This window comes from Macaca fascicularis, chromosome 10 (genome assembly GCF_037993035.2).
Source record: "Macaca fascicularis isolate 582-1 chromosome 10, T2T-MFA8v1.1".
In the NCBI taxonomy this organism is placed as follows: domain Eukaryota; kingdom Metazoa; phylum Chordata; class Mammalia; order Primates; family Cercopithecidae; genus Macaca; species Macaca fascicularis.
The window spans coordinates 34,327,254-34,350,945 of record NC_088384.1 but is presented as its reverse complement, the minus strand read 5'-3'; the positions used below and the strand labels follow the sequence as shown (position 1 = coordinate 34,350,945).

At 51.3% G+C, this 23,692-nt stretch overlaps 1 protein-coding gene and 1 long non-coding RNA gene across 30 annotated transcripts in view; one reads left to right on the top strand and one right to left on the bottom strand.

Annotated features, from left to right (window-relative positions):
- The window catches only part of MICAL3 (microtubule associated monooxygenase, calponin and LIM domain containing 3), a 233,143-nt gene that overhangs the window by 59,691 nt on the left and 149,760 nt on the right, over positions 1-23,692 (bottom strand). For all 29 annotated transcript variants that reach the window (XM_074004491.1, XM_074004508.1, XM_005568032.4 and 26 more), the window contains 2 exons: positions 18,352-18,440; positions 17,348-17,435 (listed from right to left, as the gene is read on the bottom strand). In XM_074004491.1, the coding sequence (XP_073860592.1) occupies positions 17,348-17,435; positions 18,352-18,440 (177 nt within the window). The remainder of the gene's footprint in view (positions 1-17,347; positions 17,436-18,351; positions 18,441-23,692) is intronic.
- Positions 10,592-12,700, top strand: LOC141407874 (uncharacterized). Its single transcript, XR_012419027.1, has 2 exons — positions 10,592-10,687; positions 11,496-12,700. It is a non-coding gene; the product is annotated as an uncharacterized lncRNA (long non-coding RNA).

Genomic DNA, 23,692 nt, shown 5'->3' with positions numbered 1-23,692 from the left:
GCCACCACGCCCAGCCCAGCTAACGTCATTTCAGCTGCCTTCCCCACATGTCCACCCAAAGCCTTCCCCGCCCCGATCTTCTTGAACTAAAGGAAGCACCAAGCCATGAACCCATTCTGAACTGCAAAGTTCAGGGGAGATGTAAGGAAGAGAAACCTGAAGAGATGACCAGGCTGGCAGCATGAGTCCAAGTTCCCAAGTCCGCAGCAAAATTGGTCACAGTCACGTTCGTGCTGCCTGATCCACTGCTCTCAGAAACTCACAAAATCACCCTGTGAAATCGGGATGCCCTCTTCGCACAGAGCCCAGATCATGGACAGGGCTGTAAGGGGGACCCATGCCTCCATCTGTTTGACCCCATTCAAATTGTAAACAATACAGTCCCTACATTCCCCCACATGTCCTCACACACTGGGAAACAGGGATGAAACCAAGTGAAGTGCGGCTGTTCTGAAACGTTCGGAACCATGTCTCCCCAGACATTTTCCTGTTTAGGGCCAGGCCTACGGAATGTACGAAGCTGAGAAGGACCCCGCTGCCTTGATCTGGGTTGGTCAAAATACAGTGAAGAATCAGCTTGGATACTGGTTCGCTCCTATCTTGCTTTGAGCTAAAGTTCCCGCAGGAGATCCCATTGGCAACATGGGTGCCATCCTGACTTAGAAACCTGAAGTAGTGGCCCGGCGCGGTGGCTCAAGCCTGTAATCCCAGCACTTTGGGAGGCCGAGACGGGTGGATCACGAGGTCAGGAGATCGAGACCATCCTGGCTAACACGGTGAAACCCCGTCTCTACTAAAAAATATAAAAAACTAGCCGGGCGAGGTGGCGGGCGTCTGTAGTCCCAGCTACTCGGGAGGCTGAGGCAGGAGAATGGCGTAAACCCAGGAGGCGGAGCTTGCAGTGAGCTGAGATCCGGCCACTGCACTCCAGCCTGGGCAACAGAACGAGACTCCGTCTCCAAAAAAAAAAAAAAAAAAAAGAAATCTGAAGTAGTGGGATGGGTCACTACCTGCCTCGGGGACTTCACTGTTCCTCTGGTCAAGCTGCACGTCATCTGGTATCTGCAGGAGAAGGGCTCTAGCCTATTTTTAGAAGAAGTCACCCCCGGGGAGGAGAGATTCAGAGGGTTTGTTAAAGAGACCTACAGTGTACAAAAGGTCTTCCTGCGCTTATTCTCAGACACCTGCTGCCACCAACTTGGGCTTTTCTCCTCTGCTGCCCCAGTCACTTGCCTTGGCAGGCTGCTTGATGGGACTCACGTTTTTGTACCGTTGACAGCTATGTTCTCATTCCAGGAGGGCAAGCCCCAGAGCTATGTGTGGAAAGCAAGTTTCTAAGCCACTGCTATGGCAGGGTGGTTTCTGTCCTCACACGCTGCCTCCAACAAACAACTTCTGTGGCTTCCTACTGGCACGGAGTGTGTGTTCACAAGAGTTCTCCAAGATCACATGACATGAGGTGTTTCTTGCCTGTGAAGCGGGCGATGAGAGAGAAGCAGCAGTGTTTGTTGAGTGACTGCCTGTGTCGGGCACGACGACCGGCAGGTTACACACGCAGCCTTGAACGTCACAAGATCCCACAAGTCCCTGTGATTACACTGAGGGTTCTGAGTCAGTGATGTTGAATAACATGTCCAAAGACTCACTTGAGCCAGAGCCAAGGCTAACCCTAGTCTCTAACAGTCCTTTCACTCGAGCATGCAGGAATTTGTTTATTTTTGACACAGGGTCTCACTCTATTGTCCCAGCTGGAGTGCCCAGGCGCAATCATGGCTCATTGCAGCCTCGAAATCACAGGCTCAAGTGGTCCTACCGTCTCAGCCTCCTGAGTAGCTGGGACTACAGGTGTGCGCCATCACACCTAATTTTTGAATTTTTTTAAGAAACAGGGTCTTGCTATGTTGCCCAAGCTGGTCTCAAACTCCTGGCCTCAAGTGATCCTCCTGCCCTGGCTTCCCAAAGTGTTGGGATTATGGTGTCAGCCACTGTGCCTGGCCCAGAATGGAATATATATATATATATATATTTGAGAGGGAGTCTCACCCTGTCATCCAGGCTGGAGTGCAGTGGTACAATCTCAGCTTACTGCAACCCCCGCCTACCAGGTTCAAGCAATTCTCTTTCCTCAGCCACCCGAGTAGCTGGGATTACAGGTGCACGCCATCATGCCCAGATAATTTTTGTATTTTTAGTAGAGATGAGGTTTCACCATGTTGGTCAGGATGGTCTCAATCTCCTGACCTCAGGTGATTCATCCAGCTCGGCCTCCCAAAGTGCAGGGATTACAGGCCGTGAGCCACTGTGCCTGACCAAGTTAGTTTGTTACTGTTAGGGTATTTTTACTGTTATTATCACATCATCTCCCAAGGTGCCTTTTTGGCAGATGGAAATCCTGGCACACATCAATGTATCTGGTCAAGGCAAAGAGGTTTCTTTTAAGCTATACACCCACTTCTCCAGTAACATACAACTCACCGGTGTGTCATGCAGCTCTCCTGAAAACATATTTTTCGTGTGTTATACTATCTCACAGGTAAACCTTGAATTGATTTGTATCAGCTGGCCAGGCCATCCTTCCTGATGGCTGCTTCTTGGTGTTGGGAGACTGTGGACATGTCTAAAGCACTGGAATTCAGCTGGGTCTCCTCTTAAATTGCATGAGTGCTGTGCTCTAGCTGTCTATCTTCCTTATCTGCCCACCCGGATGTAGCCGGGTAAGATCTCAGAAAGGGTAGTGGTTATACACTGGGGTTTGAAATATTTTAACTCTTTGGTTCAAATATGTGGCTCATGAACTGGAGGTTCCCTACAGTTAAATAACAAGTAATCCGTCAAGTCAACAGTTGCAGGGCTGACCTCTCAAATCCTGAGGGGCAGGTGAAGACAGGAAGGATGGCTTCTCCCCTACTTCTGCTGTCGTTACCGGATCCTGCTTCTGGCTCCACTTCGCACCCTTGAAGGGCTTTTACACGCATCTTTATTAGGGCATCCCTCCCCTTCTGTTCAGGTCTGAATGGACTCCAAAACCAGAGGCTCCGCTGGGGAGAGTGATTATTCTCATCATCTTTGTGTTCCTGAAGCCATCAGTGCATCAGGGTAGATAGTCCATAAAGTGTTTTGAGTAGGTGATCAGGCTGAAGAGTTCTAATCCTGTGTCTGAGCTTCGCTTCACTGTAATGTTGAGCACGTTCTGGCCTTGGTTTCCTCATCTTAACTCAGAGACTTTATGACCACTATGCCTGTCAGGTCGCTTCGTGCTATGCAGGGCCCCAAGAACCAATGGGAGCTGCCAACTCATGGAAAGGGCAAGTCTACTGAGATAGCAACAGTTCTCATAGCACTCAAGAGAGAAATTCTGGTCAAGATGCCAATGTCACAGAGGGCGTCAGAGTTCTGAAAAGAGACTGCCTCGAATGGCTTGATGTCCTGACACAAGCACTTGACTTCACGGTAGAGAGGAGTTTGGTTCTGGGAAGCAGCTTGCTCACCAGAAAGGGGCCCAGTGTTGACACGTGGCGGGGGAAGGGCAGAGAAGGACACGGATCAGCATGAGCAAGTCCAGGCTGACGTGCTTTTCCCGAGACTCCGGGCTTTATTCCAACCCTCCCGTCCTCCAGAGCAGAGTGCCCTGGCCCTCGCAGTCCAGAATGCCTCCAAAGCCAGCTCTGATGTGACCCTCCAGTGAGCAGCCGCACAGCCTCAGGCAGGCTCAGTCTCCATCGCAGGATCCACAGAGACAAACCCACATTCCAACAAAAGGCTCTCTCATAAATAGGTTCAGATGCCTTTCTTTCAGAGACATAAAATCACATATACATACTCCCTTGGCTAGCTGCAGATGGATTTCTGGAAAGAAATGAAAGTTGCCTTGGCCGGACGCGGTGGCTCAAGCCTGTAATCCCAGCACTTTGGGAGGCCGAGACGGGCGGATCACGAGGTCAGGAGATCGAGACCATCTTGGCTAATACGGTGAAACCCCGTCTCTACTAAGAAATACAAAAAACTAGCCGGGCGAGGTGGCGGGCGCCTGTAGTCCCAGCTACTCGGGAGGCTGAGGCCGGAGAATGGCGTGAACCCGGGAGGCGGAGCTTGCCGTGAGCTGAGATCCGGCCACTGCACTCCAGCCTGGGCTACAGAGCGAGACCCCGTCTCAAAAAAAAAAAAAACGAAAGTTGCCTGCAGCAGTGTCCAAGGCTACCCTATGAAACATCTATCAGAGTCACACTTCTATTTTCACCTGTCAGAGGGCCACTGAGGCCAGCCTGGAAGAGAAACATCGATCACAGTCACACTTCCGTTTTCACCTGTCAGAGGATCACTGAGGCTAGCCTGGAAGAGAATCATTAGTGTCTAGGGATGGAGAGGCTCTTAACGAGAAGACAGACACTAAGAACAAAGGCTGACGGTGCAGGAGCGCACAGCCCAGGCTCGGGGCACCCTTTCTGCAGCATCAGCAGCAGCTGAGCAGCTGCAGGTCTATCATCACCTATAAAGCACCCAATCACGCACTGATTCCAAAAGAGGAAATCAGGTACCCTCCTCTCCTCCAAATGGGCCACAGGGTAACACCGAGGCTCCTGGGTCTAACCAGCAACCCCAGACAAGCCCTGGGACCACACATAAACCCTTGCTCTGCCTAAGAGAAAGCTACCTGGCTCCCACTCACATTTCCGACTTTCAGGTTAGGAGTTGAAAATTTAGCTTAATGAAGGCCGGGCTTGGTGGCTTACGCCTGTAATCCCAGCACTTTGGGAGGCTGAGGCGGGAGGATCACTTGAGGTTAGGAGTTTGAGACCAGCCTAGCCGACATGATGAAACCCAGTTTCTACTAAAAATACAAAAATTAGCCAGGCGTGGGAGAATGTGACTGTAATCCCAGCTACTCAGGAGGCTGGGGCAGGAGAACTGCTTGAACCTGGGAGATGGAGGCTGCAGTGAGCCGAGATCACGCCACTGCACTCCAGCCTAGGTGACACAGCGAGACTCTGTCTCAAAAAAAAAAAAAGGAGTATTTAGCTTAATGTAAATCCTGTGTAGGATTGTTTGTGCTTTTGTTACTATAGTGAAGAGCCCCTAGGGTGTCATGGAATCAGGAGGTGCCTTCACATCCCATTCACGCAGGCTGAGGGAAAAAGCAATGCCAAATCTAGCCAAGCAGCCCATAGAGATTTCATAGTGCTTCAAACAGCTGGCACCCAACACAGGTCAACGCCCCCAGCCCACTCTGCTGCAGCCTGGAGACAGCCAAGCTCACACCTCTTCTGCTTCCCCCAATTTCTGTTGGCTCAATGAGCCACCTTGTTCTAACCCCACAGCAGGCACAGGCCAGAGAGGGAGACCTGTAAACAGCCAGTAGAAACCATTCTAATTCACCCTCACTCCAATTCTTCCAGCATTTCCTGGAATCCCTGCCAATGACAATCATATTTGATACTCTTGTAATGCTTTTAAATAAACAAGTTTCATACCTCTTTTTTTTTTTTTTTTTGAGACGGAGTCTCGCTCTGTTGCCCGGGCTGGAGTGCAGTGGCCGGATCTCCGCTCACTGCAAGCTCCGCCTCCCAGGTTTACGCCATTCTCCTGCCTCAGCCTCCCGAGTAGCTGGGACTACAGGCGCCCGCCACCTCGCCCGGCTAGTGTTTTGTATTTTTTTTTAGTAGAGACGGGGTTTCACTGTGTTAGCCAGGATGGTCTCGATCTCCTGACCTCGTGATCCGCCCGTCTCGGCCTCCCAAAGTGCTGGGATTACAGGCTTGAGCCACCGCGCCCGGCCGTTTCATACCTCTTATGTGTTCTTCACAACAACTTTAGCAGACAGAGGAGCAGGTAGCAGTTTTCTTCATTTAAAAATTTTATACGTGGTGAAACTGAGGCCCACAGAGGTGATGACGGCAAGCAGGACAGGTGGCAGAACTGAAACTCAAACTAACATCTTCTGTTTCAAGATCTGTGCTGGTTCTACTGAGACCCAGCTCCATTCTCCGAGGCTGGGACCACCACCAAGGGGTGTGCCCATCCACTGGGGTACAGAAAACAACACAGGATCTCCGCTTTTATTTTGTAGGTCTGCCTTCTAAAATGATCTGCACCGTCTGTCCTACAGCATGCAGTCTTCGTATGGGGTCCCGACGTGTTCTGAGGAAGCACAGCCACCGGGAAGTGCATTCACGGTTCTGTGGGGGCTGACAGGTCTGGAGGCCTGGGCTGGGAGCTGGCAACGCCATTCTGGATCACTTTTCTGATTCTCGCCGCCCTCTATCCTGATGGACTCCTCTATCCCACTCCCACTCCTCCCACAATATAACTGAGGCCGACAGCATGTCAAGGTCACGTCCTTTCTTCTAACTGTAGTCTAGATCCGTGGTTCTCAACTGCGGTGATTTTTCCCCTGGGTCACCTGGCAATGCCTGGAGACATTTTCTATTGACACAGCTTGGGGAGGGGGTGCCACTGATGTCTGACAGGGAGAGGCCAGGGATATACCCGGCACACCACGAGGCACAGGACAGCCCTCACAGCAAAGCAGGATCCAGCCCAAGATGTCCACAGTGCTGGGCTGGAGAAGCCCTGGCTTACAAGTTAGATTAAGTCATTTCTAATCTCTCACCAAACAGGCCGACCAACCAATTCTCCGCACCCTCTGACTGTGGCTTGATCTGAGCAGCTGCATTCAGAGTGGTGAGCTCACGACCCTTCACCGTGGCTGCCAAGGTGCAATGCCTGACCAGCAGGAGTGCAGTACACGGAGGACCAACCGAGGACTGCCTGGTGAACAGGTAGCTCTGGGCTTGCTGTCCACAGACAGGAAATCCACAACAGAGGTGCATGCTGTGACAAATGTGGTCCCTGCCACTCGCTGGGCACCTGTACCCCAAGTAGCTGCATGAGCCGCCCGAACTTCCCCTTGTCTCAAGGCACAACTCCACTGATGGAAGGCGACTCTGCTCCTCCCAGCAATGCCCCTGGAGGGCACCTGCACATCCCCCACCCCTCCGTCCATGTGTGTCATGTGCGTGAGGCCGCAGGAATTAAAGGAGACCACAGAGATGAATCTGATGGGCTTCTCGCCCTCTCACTCACTTTCTCCTGGCTGGATGCTAGAAGCTTCTGACAGACAGAACGTTCTACTTGGACATTACAGCAGGATGCCTCACTAAACCCAGGAAGAAAACTCACTGGAGAACGTGGCATGGAAAAACACATCTACCTTTACTCCGTGTTCTCAACTCTTCTTTCTCCCCATTTTCCAGAAACCTCCAACCTGAGAGCTCTGAGGGCCCCTGCCACAGTGTGCCTTGCCCAAGTCAGGCCAGGCCGTGCCGCGCATGCCTAGGGGGCTTCTTGAAAACCTCTCTGTGCTGAACCACATTGCAGTTGGCAGGCGCAACCAGGACTTCCCACGCACACTTAGCCCAAAGACTGAAGAGTCAGTTCCTTTACGTGTGAGTTCAGTACAGAGTGGCCCAAACCTGAGTAGATCAGAACGTCCATATTCAGCACAAAAAGAGCTACAAAATCATCCCTTCCTCCCCTATCCCAAACCCCACACAGGCCCAGGGCAGGCAATGTCGTAAGAGGACTGTGAATGGCAGCTGTGAAGCTGTAACACCATGGAAGGGTCAGCTCCACCATCACTCAGGCCTTTGAAGCGTATCAGAAAATGAGGTGGTAGAGGAAAAGCCAACAGATTGATAAGCTAGAAGCGGTGACACTGGAACTTGAAGAAAAAACATCCCCCAAACATGTTCCCCCTTCCTCCACATCACCGGCAGGGCGGACGGATGAAGGAAGAAGGGCTTACTCTTCACAACAAAACTTCAGGCTTGATTTGAGAGGACCAAAACGTGGGATGATATAGAGAAAATGAAGAGAAGCTCCATTTCATATTATTTACAGTCAATTCAGATGGCGGCATTCTCCTCCATTTCTGTTGACGACTTCCTCCCTTGCACCTCAGTGATGAAATCCTTTGCCTTTACTTCATGTGCTGTCTTTCCAAAGGCACATTCCCAACTCTGGGATGGTTGTCAAATAAATTGGGAGACTGTATTTTCCAGGAGTAATGAAATGGACACCCACTGGCTTCTCCAGGGCATCTATGCAAAGAGCTCTTGCCTCTCGCCCACGCTGCCGAGCCCGGGCGCAGGGAACGATCAACGGCAGCTCCTGTGTCCTCTGCACAGCCTCTACCCAACTCTGAGTTTACTGGTTACGTGGCTTTGGCCAAGCATGCCTAACTCCTGTGTGCCTGTTTCCCCATGTGCAACACGGGGCCACCCTTACGGCTGCTGTGAGGATCCAAGGTCAGCTACATGAAGCATCTGCTCAGGGCCTGTACACAGTGCGTGCTACATGTTAGCTACTGCTGCTGCCGCTACTGTGTCTCCCAGCATCGTCTTCTGTGAGTGAGCATGGCAAGGGCCCCCATGGCTAACTGACCAACATCAGTCACCCGTGGGGAAAACAGCAGGCATGAAGGCACTGCAAGTTTTACTGTCTATTTTTATTTGGGGAAAGTATTTCAGTAGAGAAGAGGGCTTTCTTGGTTGCAAACACAGACAAGCCCTAAGCACGGTCTTTTCAGCAGCACGAAGGATGGCTACTGGCTCTCGGCGACACAGCAAACCAGTGCGGACTGGCTCTTGCCTCCCTGGCCCTTCGTTCTCCTCACTGAGCACCCAGTGCTTCCTGTTTCTCTGACATCCCAGAGCCCTGTCCCTGCACCCTCCACCCCAGCGTTCCTGTGCCTCTACCAACGCCAATGCCCCAAGAAAGCTGAACTGGCCAAAAGGCAGGCAGTAGCTAGTTCACAGTAATTCATATTAGATGAAACTCTAGAAGAAAATGTTTACTTTTAAAATAACCTGCTGACCTAGTCTCTTGGTAGTAAAATGGTGGGAAAGAAATTTTATAGCTGGTATCACTGTAACCTGGTCTTTTGAGAGTCTTAGTTCTGGGGAAAAGGGCAACCATAAATAAATATGCCGCTGTAATCCTGTTAATTGATACCAGCTCTTCCTTGGTTACCAGGTTGTACTTTGTCCACGAAAACTACTCCGACAGGAGTCCCCACCCCCTGTGCCGTGGCCCCAGCTGGGTCACAGACCCACGGCCTCTCAGGAACCAGACCGCACAGCAGGAGGGGAGTGGCTGGCTAGTGAGTGTAGCAGCCGGAGCTCCGCCTCCTATCAGATCAGCGGCAGCACGAGATTCTCCCGGGAGCCGGAACCTCTTGTGCAGCGAGCATGTGAGGGACCCATGCTGCATGCTCCTAAGGCCTGATGATCTGAGGTGGAAGAGTTTTACCCCAAAACCACTGCCCACCCCGGTCTGTGAAAAAACTGTCTTCCATGAAGCCAGACCCTGGTGCCAGCAAGATTGGGGAACACGGCCCTGCGGCTTGGCTCTTCTCCCTCAGGTGCAGGAGAGTCGGCTCATCATGCTTTTTGGTTTTCAGTTTTGAGCTCTAAGAAACAACCAAACGCCAGGGCTACGCCCCTCTCTGGAACTCTCTTATACAGTGTTCCTGGCTTCATTAGCCTCGGAAAAGCATCAGAACAGCATGAAAACATACTCATTTAGGCCTCTGCCAGGAAAACGGCGCTGGTTTCGCCAGGTTTTTGTTGAGGAAAACCCAGACCCACGAAAGCCCTGAGTCCCGGTGCCCTTGGGACCTTGCCTGGTGTTGGTCTTCAGGAATTAATTCTACCTTAAGGAGCGCCTGTCACCAGAACAACTCAGGGCCCGTGCCCTTCCACTGGTTTTCCTTTCCTGGGGAATTGGCACTGGCCGAGGCGGGGTAACACTGAGATGCAGGTGCAGGGACAATCCAACCTTGCAGAAGGCTCCAGAATCCCAGCGAGGAAGGAGGCACTGGGCTGAAACGCTTTGGGTTCTTCTGGGGACAGGGCCTACTCAATGTAAAACAATTACTGAAGACCAACAGTTCCAAGCATGGACCTAAAAGAAATCAGGCTGCACTGTCTATGAAATAAGAGTGATCAAGTGGCAGTAACTCTGATGTTTTACAGAACACAGAATAAGGAAATCAGTCACTTAACAGTCACACCTGGGCAGTCTCATGTGATTAACGTAGAAGCACAAAGAACTGGGTAAGTACAGAAAGAAATAGAGGTAAAGAAAACACAAGAGGCCAAGAGAAGTTCTGTAAGGATTTTTCTAGTAGCTGTCCCTGCACGTCCCCAAGAGTCTGCAGCGAGGCGGAGCTGGGGCCCTAGACTCCCCGTCTGTGCAAGGGTGTTCCAAAACTCCCCTTTCATGCCAACGAGGGCCTTCTGAGGGGCACGTGCCTTCTTCCTGTTTTGGGCACATCCTGCCTGTGCATGGCACATTTCTTACTGTCGGGAGGACAAGCACATCAGTGACCAGGTTGGGCTTAGCTAGCCTGAGTTAGGGTGAGGATGCTGGCAGTGATTCACCCTCTTGCCCACTGTCCTTCTTGGAGACCCATTAAAGTGCCCCCAAAATATTCAGAAAGTGTCCATAAACTGCTTTTGCAAAGCGATGTGGAAGTTGGCCCACAGGAAGTAAAAGGGAGCTGGTGTTCACGTGGCTGGTAGAACCCGGAAGTAATTGATGGAGAGTCCCATTTGCCTGGAGGCCCGCGTCCCCTCCCGGGCAATGAAAGGTGTTTCTGCGCACAAGCCTACCACCCCCTCCCGCCAAGGTAAGCGGTGAGGAGACAAGGAGCAATTATAAAGAAAGAGGTGTTGGCAGCCAACAGGGTGCTGAGAATTCTGGGCGGTGGTGAGAGGAGACCACAGTGCCATGACCTGACCTGGGCAGGAGTGCCAATGGGCCTCGCCGCCCCTTGTTTCATTATGACTAATCTACTTGCTGGCACTTGTGAGGAGCTTGGCTGAGTGAGCTGCAAGGGCTGGTTTTTGAGTCTCAAGGAGGATTCAGGGCTTTGTGAAAGGGGCTGGAATCTGGAGAGACTCGTCCTGAACTCTCTGCCTGGCTGCTGCCTTTCAGAGCCCCACATGGGTGTTTTTATCTCGGGGGCACTTGTGGGACCTGGGTCCTATACGGCATTATCCTGCCCTATTTTTTAGCATGAAAATAGAGTGGCCCATTTTCATAGCTTGCTCTCCTTCCATGTCTGTGCTACGGCATTCTTCTTAGGCAGTGTGTTAATTAGGGAAACTGACAAGGAATTTTTGAGAAAAGAGAACAGATTTCAAGAAGTTTCAGAAGGAAACTGAGATCCAAAGGGGATTTTCCAGGGTGTTCCCAATGGGCAGCACGGAATCCCATTTCTGATTCCACACAATCCCCACCTTCCTGCTGGAAGCTTCAGTGCATTGCTCTAAACATCCCCTCCCCTTTTTTGCTGGGGAATGGGAAGGCAGCAGCAGCCAGGGGCTAAGATTTGAAAATTATGCACATCTATGTATCCATCCTTATTACTGACTCTTAATTTATTGTCACTTATTGCGCCTCCCACACCCTATTTCCTTCTCTCCTTTCTGCAGGCACCAGGATTCTGAATGACTTATTTCAGAGAAAGGGGAGCAAGAGGCTACGGACCTCAGGGCTAAGGAGAGGGCAGGCCACAAGTAGGCCAGGAGATACTGCCCAGACTCTCGGAACCAGCAAGGCTCTGAGGAAAATGACGGTGTCACAGCAGAGCTGTGAGCGACTGGGGGGTGAGGTCCTCCCTGGCCTGGACTGTTGAGAATGCCAAGCAGACCCGAGGGCCCTGCTGCTCTGATCTATGGGGAAGCCAAGAGAGCTGCTCCGGGGGGACGGGGGCCAGCGAGGGCTCTTGCATATGAAAACACCCGAGTGCCTAGGGCCTGGCAGGTGCAGACTTGGGGCTGAGTGCTCTGCCCACCACAGCACAGTGCCCTCTCCTGGGCCAATTCAGCATGAGGCTAGGCCTGTGCCCACTGCAGGTGGCAAAATGTGGGAACAGTGCCATGGCTGCTAAAACCAGCAGCTATGTGTGTGAGAAGGGAACAGTCTGTTTTTAATACAGGCCAGTCCCTCCAGGCTGGAGAAGGGCCAAACAGAATCAGACATCCCAGCTCAGTGTCCAGGTCACACCAAAGACAGCATGAGAGAGAAATCAGCTTGGGAGGAAAGACCAAGAACTTTCAACCTCACCAGGAGCAAGGCTGCTGCGCCTGCGGGCATGCCTGGCAGAGCCTCCAGGCAGAAGACAGACACGCCCCTGGCCCCAACTCCCTGCCACAGCTGGAGGCAGGAAGAAGGTGTCTAGCTCTATGTCCCTATGGTTGACCAGGCTCTGTGTGGCATTTCCACCCCTCCATCCGCCCAGCCAGCGCGCCCTCCTGCTGGCGGACTGCACCCGAGGCCCATGGGCACAAGCAGCATCCGTCTTGCTTTTCTCCACTTGCAGCTGCTGCAAAGCAAAACTTTGCACCACTCCAGCCCCTACACAGGAGTCCTTTGTTAACGGGAACCTATGTCAGGTATAACAACCTATTTCCCCACTTTGCACCTTGCTGTCTTGCTGACCCCCGGAGTGGGAGTCCTGAGCCACAGCGGCCACAAGCCCACCCCCAAGACCTGCCTGAGCTTCCCCCTTTCCCACCCTCTGGTCAAGAGAAAGGGAAGGAAAAGAAAAACTCAGAAACCCAAAGATTGTTTGGAATTTATTCTCTTAAATAAGAATGTAACATTTGTTAAAAAAAATAAATAAATAAAAGCACGACACCTTGGTTTCACAGTAAACGGCAAAAACAAAGTTACACAATTAAATAAAAACTCACAAAGAAACACACCAAGAACTCACAAGAGCACAGGTTAAAAACACGGGCAAAAATAAAGGTTGAGAGAAGGCGGGCAGTAGACAGGCAGCAGCGGAGTGTTCCTTGGCACAGCTAATCCTCTCCTGTTGGGCTCTCGTACTGCCGCCGGGAAGCCGGCTGGCTGTCCGCCCCTCCCGCATGCACCCCAAGCTGAATGCCTCGGGAGAAAAGTGAATCCCTTGGTGCCCTGCTCAGACCTTCAAGGCTATGGTGGAACCCCTTTTGGGACGGCCTAAGAATCTTCCAGTGTCCTGCAGAAAAGAGTTGAAGATGCACTAACCACCAAAAGACAGGAGTGAGCTCACACAGCTAACTCAGTGGAGCCAGTGTGCAAGCCAGACAGAAGACGCGTGAGGCGGGTGCCCGGCTCTCTGTGGTGCCCCGGCGGCAGCAGCCCCTGCTGTCCTAGTTTGCTCTTGGGGCCATTTCTTGGGGGTGTGTGCTGCTGTTTTTCTGAGATACCCACCCACTCATTTCCTTACAGGCATGCTGCCCTTAGGCTGCTGTGTGTCCTCAAAGCCCTGACCTGGGTACGGCTCCCCAGTGTGAGGCTCCCGTGGTTCTCAGAACCAGAACAAGAAGCTTTGGAAACAGCTTCACAATTATTATTATTACTGTAATTTAGGGTGCAATATATAAATAAATATCTACCCATTTATGTGCAATTATATCTATATACATATAAATGTGTACCTAAACACACTCACACATCACTGTCAACTGTGGCTCTTGGGGTCAGGCGGGAGGTAAGCTGGATTGCAGAATTCCCTTGCTCTACTAAAAGGCTTTCCATAAATGCCTAGAAGGGAAGAGGACCTGGGAAGCAGTAAGACTTCCTAACTTCCCTCTGTCAGGTGGGAACCCTAGGGTTGAATGAAATTCTACTGCCTGGCTACCCTTCTAGCTGGTGTGGGAAAGGCCTGTACTTCCTAAAAGCCCATTCAGGATCTGAACTATGGAACCTCAAGGTTATCAGGAAAGGAGTGTCTGGGGACAGGGGTCAGGCAACTGCCACTTGTGACCTTCATTTTTTAACTCCAGATCATCTTTTTCGTAAGATGAGAGGAAACTAACGTGTTTCTCCCCTTCCATCTCTGGCCGGCACTGCCAACGAACCCGGTGATGAGCACTCGGCAGAAAAAGGTCTTCTGTTCCCTTCCGGCTATGCCTTCGGCTGCCCTGCTTCATTTTTGGTTATCGACCATATCAGATAAAAAGAAGATTCCTCTGGACAAAAACGAATTCAAGAAACCTGCAACTAAACTTCTTATGTCCCAGGGGGAAATAATCCCATTTGGGGATTTCCTTTCTCTGCCTATTGTTGTTCAAACTTTTTCTAAAGTCATGGTGGATAGTACGAGGCCAGGGTAAGAAAATCTGTGCCAGGACCACTAATATGCAGTAGTAAGTATAAGCTTGGAAACAGAGCATTTATAGATTTAAGAACAAAAAAGAGAATTTCTATATTAAAAGCACATTACAAACAAAAATACTGTAAACAATGCCCCCAAACACTAAATTAGGCAGCAGGTACAGATTTGGTTACCAGAGAAAGACAACACTTTAAAGCCGACCTAGTGTGGGTTCTTTGAACTGTGGGTTTAACTGGGTACGGGTGTGTTGTTTTGTTTTTGTTTTGGCAATAGCAAGAATTTTGGCATAGAAAGAAAAAGAACATAAAGGAGAAGAAATGCCACAATATAAAGAGGAGGCACAGAGTAAAAGCACAGCTGGGTCAAACACTGCCCAGTCATAGCTTTACCAGCCCTGCCTCCTGGGGATGTAGGTCTACGGAGGATGGTTGAGTTACACACAAGAGAATCGAGGCCTTCATCATGGCCTCTTCCGGTCGAGCACACAGCGGAGGTGGCTACCATGGGTCTGCGCTAATGACTAGTCTCTACCACATACATTCTGGGGCCCTGAAATACCTCAGCTTTCCCTTTTCTTTTTTCTTTTTTTAGATGGAGTCTAGCTCTATTGTCAGGCTGGAGTGCAATGGTGCGATCTTGGCTCACTGCAACCTCTGCCTCCCTGGTTCAAGAGATTCTCCTGCCTCAGCCTCCTGAAAGGCTGGGACTACAGGTGCATGTCATCACGCCAGCTGATTTTTTGTATTTTTAGTAGAGACGGGGTTTCACCATGTTGGCCAGGATGGTCTCAATCTCCTGACCTCGTGATCCACCCGCCTCGGCCTCCCAAAGTGCTGGGATTACAGGCGTGAACCACCGCGCCCAGCCACACCTGAGCTTTTCTGAAATTTTTCAAAAGGAAGTCTAGTTAAGTCATCAAAGCTTCAGTTTCATATTTAAAGAAGGAAATCTCTATCAAAGGAGAAAAAGGTATCTATTTCACGCCAGCCATAAAATACCGCCCATAATCCTGTTCCTTTCCGACCGAGGCTAGCAGCAGAGGGAGCTCACTGGGAAGGTGCTCCGGACTCTGAGCTGCTGGAGGGTGAGCCCCTCAGCCCTGAGCTTCACTGACCTTTGCCGCCTAAGCTGGGGGACAGTGCCTGTCATTAACTGTATGGGTCCACACTGTGATTCCTTCGGGACACCACATTGTGAACTCCCGTGCTATACCAAGTCACCTTCTGGCTCAGGATCGAGAGCCACGTGGACCGAGACGTCCTCAGGGCTCTGACTCTTTCTTGGAGGTTTTGTCCTTTAACCACACTGCCAGCTCTCACCCTCTCTCCCCACTACGTAGAACATTCTTCTTCTCTGTGGAACCCTTAATTCTTTAGAACTCCCAAAAACCTGAAACCCATTATACTTTCAATTAGATGGCAAGAATGGCAACCTGAACCAGATGGGAAAGTCAGCAAACCTGGCTTCATTCAGAAATAACCTAAACTTCGTTGTGTTTCATTCTTTTTAAAGAATGTTCTGTACTCCAAACCCAAATGGAAAGTTTAATCTCTTTTGAGTTGTTCTACTGAGTAGTCGGGTTCCTCAGAAAATCCATCTCTGCTGAAACAGGGCCCAGACTAACAAGGTGGCGCTCTCCCCAAACGAATGTATATTCTATAGCATAAGCCGAAGTCTCTGCCTAGACCCCGTTGGTTATTTTCCTCTACCAGTGATTCTGCCCGTGCTCTGAGAGTGTCAGCTGCAAAGGCCTGTTGGTACTTAAGACAGATTATAAAGATCTTCAAGACTGCAGAAGGTTTAAATGTCATTAATGGTTGAAACATGGCTCTAAAATGTTGGTCCCACCTGCAGGGCACTTAAACAATTTGCTCAGATTATAACAAGGGCACGTTCAGTAGCAGAAGCTGAGTTCACCCAGCTTGGCGGGGGTTTGCTGGGTCTCGGCCTCCAGTTCAGTGCTCCCAGGGTGTGCCGCCTGGCCTCTGGGCACTTCTCCCTCTCCCAGAATGAGCACCACAAGGCCTACATGAACCAGCTCTTAGGGAAGGGAAAGGAAGCATCTCTGGAACCTCTCAGTGAGGGCCAAATGGGTAATTCTCTTGTCCCACCACAGGAATTCTATGACCAACTCCTCCACAGTTCCTGGCATTGGCTGACCATCTTCCATTTTTACGAGTTTTGTACATAGCTGCTTGAGATACATGTGTTTTGAACAAGAGGAAAGTGTGACAGACAGAAACACAGCCCTGCTGGCCCCCTCTTACTCCAGTGACCCTGGGCTGTGAACCGCCTGGAGCTGCACGTGGGACACTCAGAACACCCAGCAGTTTGTGGAGCTGCGGACGCATCTCAGGCAAGTTTTACATGGAGCCGAGAGAGGCCATTTTAAGGAAAAAACCTACATAATTCTTCCCAACAGGCCTTGTACCCACAAACCCGGCAAGTCCTGCCATGCTATGACAAGAATAAATGTGTTTTTAGAGGTAGAGATGGTTTTGTTCACCTCCCAACACAAGGAAGTGGTCATGAAAGTGGGACAGGTGAGGGCTGGGACCTCATGAGAAGCCCAGTGGCCACGGGGTCAGGACAGGGCATGCCCCATCACGGTGCAGGGCAGACAGGAGAGCAGCCACAGCTCATCCAGACACAGTGACACGGAACAGGACGCAGAATCTTAAGTGAAGGTGAATGCAAAGCCAGACCACGGGGCTTAATCAACGCAGCTCCAGGCCGTCAGAGGAGCTTGGAAGCAAACTGCATGAGGGGCCGAGTGGCCTTGGCCTCATCAGGAGTGGTAATGGGAGCAGTGTCTGAGTGCCTGCAAGCTCCTGTCTACCCACACAGGACCAGGGCCGCCCTCATGTGTGATGCTGCGGGACGGGGCTGAGGGATCGCACTTCACGGCTCTGCCGCCCACCGGATGGCCCCCTCACTGGGCCACAGCCTGCCAGCGGAACTCCCCTCCGATTTGCACCAGCACCTCCGACAGGCCATAGAGAAAGGGGACTCCGAACGCAAGCAGCTGGCACATGAAAAAGGAGTCCAGAGGGTTTTGGGCCACTTGATGCCCGAATGAAGAAATGTTGCTTTGGAGGTGCTGGCTCATGCCCTTGGCCTTGTCACAGAGGCCGAGGGAGTGACGCGCCACCCAGCCAAACAAGGAAGTGAGGCTACCTGGGGTTCTCTCAGTGGAGCCGGCCACGGCGTTGGCCCGTCCGTTTGCGTCTGTGGTGGGGCCATCCTGCAGGGGTCCTTTGGCCTCCTAGGAAAGTTCATGAGAAAAACAAGAGTGGCTCTGACTGATGCACTCAAATCCTCAAAGCCCCAGAGGCACTGACAATCTGACAGGCTGGTTTTAAATTTTGTTTATTTATTTTTAAGAGACAAGGCCTTGCTGTCGCCCAGGCTGGAGTGCAGTGGCGTCATCATAGCTCACTGCAGCCCCAACCTCCTGGGCTCAGGCAATCCTCCCATCTCAGCCTCCTGAGTCACCAGGAATCAACGTCTAGTTCCACCCAGGTGCACCTCTTCCTGCAAGTCCCTCTGCGGGCAACAGAAGCCCTCAAGGGGGGACTGACAGGCAGGCGTGCTGACAAGGTGGCAGCCATGCTGAAGAGACTGCTGGGTTCACCTTGGCAGAGAGAGGTGGAGAAGCCACCCTCATTAAAGAGAGCATAAGAAAGGAAAAAGTTCTCAAATAACTCACAGAATGAGTGAAAGGCCCCGTAGGCATGGCGCCCTCTGGCTGTGGGGAGTGAGGGTGGGGTCACCGAGGAGCAGAGGGATCCTCCGGACAGAGTCTCTCTCCCACTCTGCCCTTCTGGGGGAGGCTTTAATCATGTGGAACATGAGTGGGCATCACCCCAGTGGCAGGGTGTCCTCTCAGAAAGATGTGTGTTGACAAAGGCAGATGTCTACGCAGCTGAGACGGAGAGCTGCATCATCTCCTGGGTCCCACTCAGGCGGCAGGTGGAGCCTTCACCTTAGCGAGGCAACCTCAGATCATCCATGAAAAGCTGGTTCCCTCCCCACCTGGGGTGCCACTGCGTCTCGGGCCCTCCCCACTCCCAGGAGAGGCAAGGCCGCAGGGGTCTTTGCACGTTGGCCGCCCTTGGCCCATAGCCACACTGCTGCAACACCCACTGCTTCTCCCCCACTTACAGGACGGTCACCATTACCTTTCCAGACAGGGGAGCCACCGCTGGTCTCTTCCTTTGTGCGTAGCCAGAGAGTCGATAGCAGTAGTGTGGCTTACAGTAGAATTTACCTGTGGACAGCAAGAGGCAGGGACAGAGGTGATGAGCCAGGCACCGATCCTGAACGTGCCTCCCTGGTCTCAGCCACTCCTTTCCATCTCCTCCAGCCTCAGGAGGCCATCAAGCCACCCAGCCTTCCCTGGGCCCAGCTTTCTGGTTTACTGGGAAGCCAGTTTCTCCCAGTAAACTTTGATTCTAGCCCTCCTCTCCCCTGGCCTGAACGGGGTCTTTTCCTTTGGGAATGTGAAGGCCATTGAGCCATCACCCAATCAGTGCCCAGAGCGAAGATGTGAGGCTTGTGTGGCAGGGCCAGCAAACAAAGTGGCAGTGTGTGAGGAACAAAGATGTGGTCACATGAAACGCTGGGAGTAGCATTGCTGGGGAAAGCAAGAATGAATACAAGTACGGGGTGCAGGCTGCAGGGGTGGAGGCGTGGAGGCTGCAGGGGTGTGGCATCGCTAGGCATCGGCTCTGACAGGCCCATCTCTGCTGCTCCCCCTCCTGCACCCTATCCCTCACCCCCTCCCAGTCCCCTCAGAGGGTCAGGATCAGCAGGAAAGGACATTAGAAAACAAAAAATACTGCAATGGACTATAAGTAGGATGGAACAGAACAGAATAGAATAGAATAGAATAGAATAGAATAGAATAGAATAGAATAGAATAGAATAGAATAGAATAGAACAGAACAGAACAGAACAGAACAGAACAGAAACGAAACGAAACGAAACGAAACGAAACGAAACTAGAGTGTACTGTGGCGCGATGAGAATAAAACATTACTTCTTGGAACTTGCAGCTGTGTCTGGGTCTCAATGTAATGTGTATCCCCATGGGGAGTGTGGTCAGAAAAATCTGAACAACACTGGACTTGAATTTCCCCATGACTTTGGTAATGGAACTAACCCACAGAGTCATTTTTTTACTCTCACTTAAAGAGCGAAGACTTTTGAATCTCAAGTGATAAACCGTACTATAAAAACTGCTGAAACAGAAGTAATCTCATTTCACTTTCCTCATTTGTAGAGACTGCTTCTTAGACAAATGAGCTTCCCTGATCTCAAAGCTACAAGAGGACCTAAATGTCAAAGAAAATAAGGGTAAGATGGCATTCTTCCCTTTCCTTTTCCCTGATGATCTGATTCTTTCTTCTTTTCCTTCAGAGAAACTGACTTGTTTTACCTGCACTCCCTATCCAATGCTGAATAAATCTATTAGGAAGACACAGATTTTAAATACTTTTCATAATGCCTAGTATACTTTCTCAGAACGATTCACTGGCTACTGGCACTTGGTCAGGATGCAGAGACTCTACAGTGGTGACACCTGACCCTGACGGCCAAACGCCCGCCAATCTTACCGCCTGTTTCTCCACCAGGGGGGTGGAGCCATGGGTTGTCGCCTGGAGCTTGGCCACAACTTCCTTTTCCATCTGAATAAGCCACTCAGCTTTTGTACATGTTGGCTACCAATAATTAGGATAAGATAAGATGTACGAGTGCTTGGATCATGTGCTACTTGTTTTGGTCTGTTTTGTATCTCATTCTTTAAGAAATACCCTTCCCTCCTCCATGAGACTCTGACAGGGGTTGGCAACCACGTGGCCTGAGCTTCCACCACCAGTCACACATGACCCAGGCCACTCAGCGACTCACTCCCTCCACCCCACCCAGGACAGGGTGCTCTGGGGACTGGCATGTGGCTAAAGGCAGGCTCGCTGGAGACGTTATGGGGATGCTGAGGGAGGTGAGGGAAGGGGCACCCCTTCCCTGAGGACTGCTATCTGGCCGGAAGCTGTAAAGCTAAGGCTGCAACTGTAATCTGCACTGGGTTTCTATTACTTGTAACCAAGAGCATTGCTTCTTACAGTATCAGAAAACTAAAATGCTATCATGGCTTTCATTTCTTCCTTCTATTTTTTTCCTACATCAATTTGCTTGTTTTTGCAAAAGTGGAATCCCAGATCTTCAACTCTAACTCAATTGAACTCAACCGAATCCTCCTTGAACCCTGCTCTGGTATCCTCAACTAATAAAGAAAGGAGGTTTACATTTCAGAAACAAGACCTCCAAGGCTAATCAGAAAGTTCCAGCAACCTGTGTTCTCTAGGAAGGTAGTACAGACGACGCGAGGAACGTGAGCGCTAAGCGTGATCTCAGTTCCAACACCGTCTCAACTGCTCAGCAGCCGTGTGAACTCATCTGTCTTTTGGAACATGTCTCCTCCCATGGAGATGAACACAGTACCCACTTCATAGGTGGAGATATTAAATGAGGTGGCACAAATCATGCGCATCTCCCCATATCCCTTCCCAAACTCAAGACGATGGCATTTTTTGCTTATTTAAAAAAAAAAAGAAGCTAATTTTAATGTTAACATTTGCCAAGTGCCAGACACTACTTTAACTGCTTTCCATCTATCAACTCATTTAATCCTCAAACAAGCCGGTGACGCAGGTGCCATTAGTATCCACCTCTTCCTCAGTGAGGCACAGAAGGCCGAGCGACCTGCCCAGCGTGTCCCCCAGTCAGTGAACCGCAGAGGCGGATGTGGTCCAGGATGCTGGTGCCAGAGCCTGCACTACCACGACACTACCATGCCTGCCTCAGTGGTAAACCCAGCCTTGCTATGTTTTTAAAAATTAGCTACGAATTGTGGGTGATTCAGTCAAGTGACTTGATTCTCAATGGTCCAAATTAAGGATCCTGATAACTGAATACGGGAGTGACTGGAAAAGGGAAATGGAGAAAACAGATGGCCACAGGGCAAACCCAAGGTCAAGTGGGCCGTCCATTCATTCACTCACCCAGGCCTGAGTGCCACTGTATGACAGCCACTGATCTGAACACCGAGAGCCCCAGGCAGGCAGACTTGTTCTCCCGAGACGCATGGGTAAGATGACACAGTGCGAGCCCTGCATGGAGAATCACACGGGCGCACCGGTGCCTGGGCAGCTGCCCTCTTTCAAAAGAGCCAGACCCCTCTCTGAGGAGCGCCACATGGAGATGTGGGCCACGTGCAGCTCACTCTGTGGAGACCAGGGGGTGTACTCCAGGAGAGGACACAGCAGAGCCACGTCCTAAGGAGCAGTGGCTTCATTACGCTTATGGGATGGAAAGACACTGGAGCAAAGAGAGCAGCACACTGGGGGCAGCTGACGGCAGAGGCTGGGGCGGACACGCAATGCTCTCTCCACCTGGGACAAAGTTGTGGGCTCTGTCTGCACGGCACTGGCTAGGACATTGGTGAGATCCAAGTCACACCTTTTAAAATCCCTCCAGTTGCTCTGTGGAAACAGACTGGGGTGTAACAGAGGCAGGCATGGAGACAGTCTCAGGCTCGTCACTGATGAGGGCCACTCTGCACACACCACCTGTGGAAGTGGTGCGTGTGTCTTCTCAAGATGACAGGGAAGGCCTGACACTAATTTAGAGTCCTTGTCTTAAGAGCTGGCAGCGATCACAAATGAGCTAATGCTTCGCAAAAAAAAAAGCGCAGCTCTGTGTTTGAGCAGACGGCATCCTCGAGAAAGAGCTGAAGACAGAACAAATACCACCACAAGTAAAACACGGGGACATCTTCAAATATGATTCTTAATTTACTAGTATGGAGTTGGCAGCGGGCCTAGAGTCACAATCCCTGAATCTCTGCCCTGGAATGAATCTTAGGTGTCATTTGGTGCAAGCGAGCTACTACTAGTTGTGTCAACTTGGACAAACAATATGTAAGTTCTCTGAACTCAGCTTCCTGACTTCTGACTACAATAATAAAAAGAGTTACCTAATGGGGTTGTTGTGAGGACAAAGGGCGTGATGAGTTGGGGCCCAGCACAAGGCCTCGGTTACTTCCTCATGCCACAACCTCCCCAGCTTATTCTTTGTTCTCTGAGCCTCTTCAGTTAGACTTCTGAGACACTCGGCAACTTGGATAAAAAACAGGCTAAAACTTCAGTGCCCCTGGCCGGGCGCGGTGGCTCACGCCTGTAATCCCAGCACTTTGGGAGGCCGAGGCGGGCAGATCACGAGGTCAGGAGATCGAGACCATCCTGGCTAACACGGTGAAACCCCGTCTCTACTAAAAATGCAAAAAATTAGCCGGGCGAGGCGGCGGGCGCCTGTAGTCCCAGCTACTCGGGAGGCTGAGGCAGGAGAATGGCGTGAACCCGGGAGGAGGAGCTTGCAGTGAGCCGAGATCGCGCCATTGCACTCCAGCCTGGGCGACTAAGCGAGACTCTGTCTCAAAAAAAAAAAATAAAAATAAAAATAAATAAAAAACTTCAGTGCCCCTAAAGTTCCTTACTGGCTGTAGTCCATCTGTCCTCTGACAGATGAGGGGGAGGTCTGTGGAGGGGCTAGGCTGATGAAAATTTTAGCTGGGTTAAAATTTGGGGAGCTGGTTTAGAACGGCTGTCTTCTCTGCTCCAGTGTTAAGAATACTGCACTCAGGCCAGGCGCGGTGGCTCACGCCTGTAATCCCAGCACTTTGGGAGGCCGAGACGGGCGGATCACGAGGTCAGGAGATCGAGACCATCCTGACTAACACGGTGAAACCCCGTCTCTACTAAAAATACAAAAATTAGCCGGGCGCGGTGGCGGGCGCCTGTAGTCCCAGCTACTCGGGAGGCTGAGGCAGGAGAATGGCGGGAACCCGGGAAGGCGGAGCTTGCAGTGAGTGGAGATCGCACCACTGCACTCCAGTCTGGGCGACAGAGGGAGACTCCGTCTCAAAAAAAAAAAAAAAAAAAAAAAAAGAATACTGCACTCAATCAGGCTGGCCTCATCCTGTCCCGGCCTCTCGCTGCCACCCGAGGTCCTGCCAGGTGCGCACGTCTGCCCTCTACTCCGCCACCATACCCTTCTCTCTCGAAGTCTAGCCAAGGGTCAGCGAGGTCATTCCAAGCCGCTCTTGAACTTCACAGATTTCCTCCTCCCCGCGCGTCTACAAAGCCACAACCTAGGCTGTGCACCGAGCCGTTCGCTGCACGTACTCGTGTCGCCTGCTGCTACTCATGGGCCCCATCCCCACAGGACCGTGAGCTCCTGGAGGCACACATTACACTTCCGCATCTTTCACAGAAGGCAGCAAAGATGCACACACACCCATGGGCAAAAGTACCCGCAGATCAATCAGCTGTGCCTTGCAGCATCTTTTTTCCGGGCAGACTCCACGGTGAGAGGCTAACTAGAACACCCTGAGCATCAGGGACAGCTGAGCGAGGTTGGGTGGCTCCCTCTGCCAGGCCCCATCCTTGAGATCAAACGTGC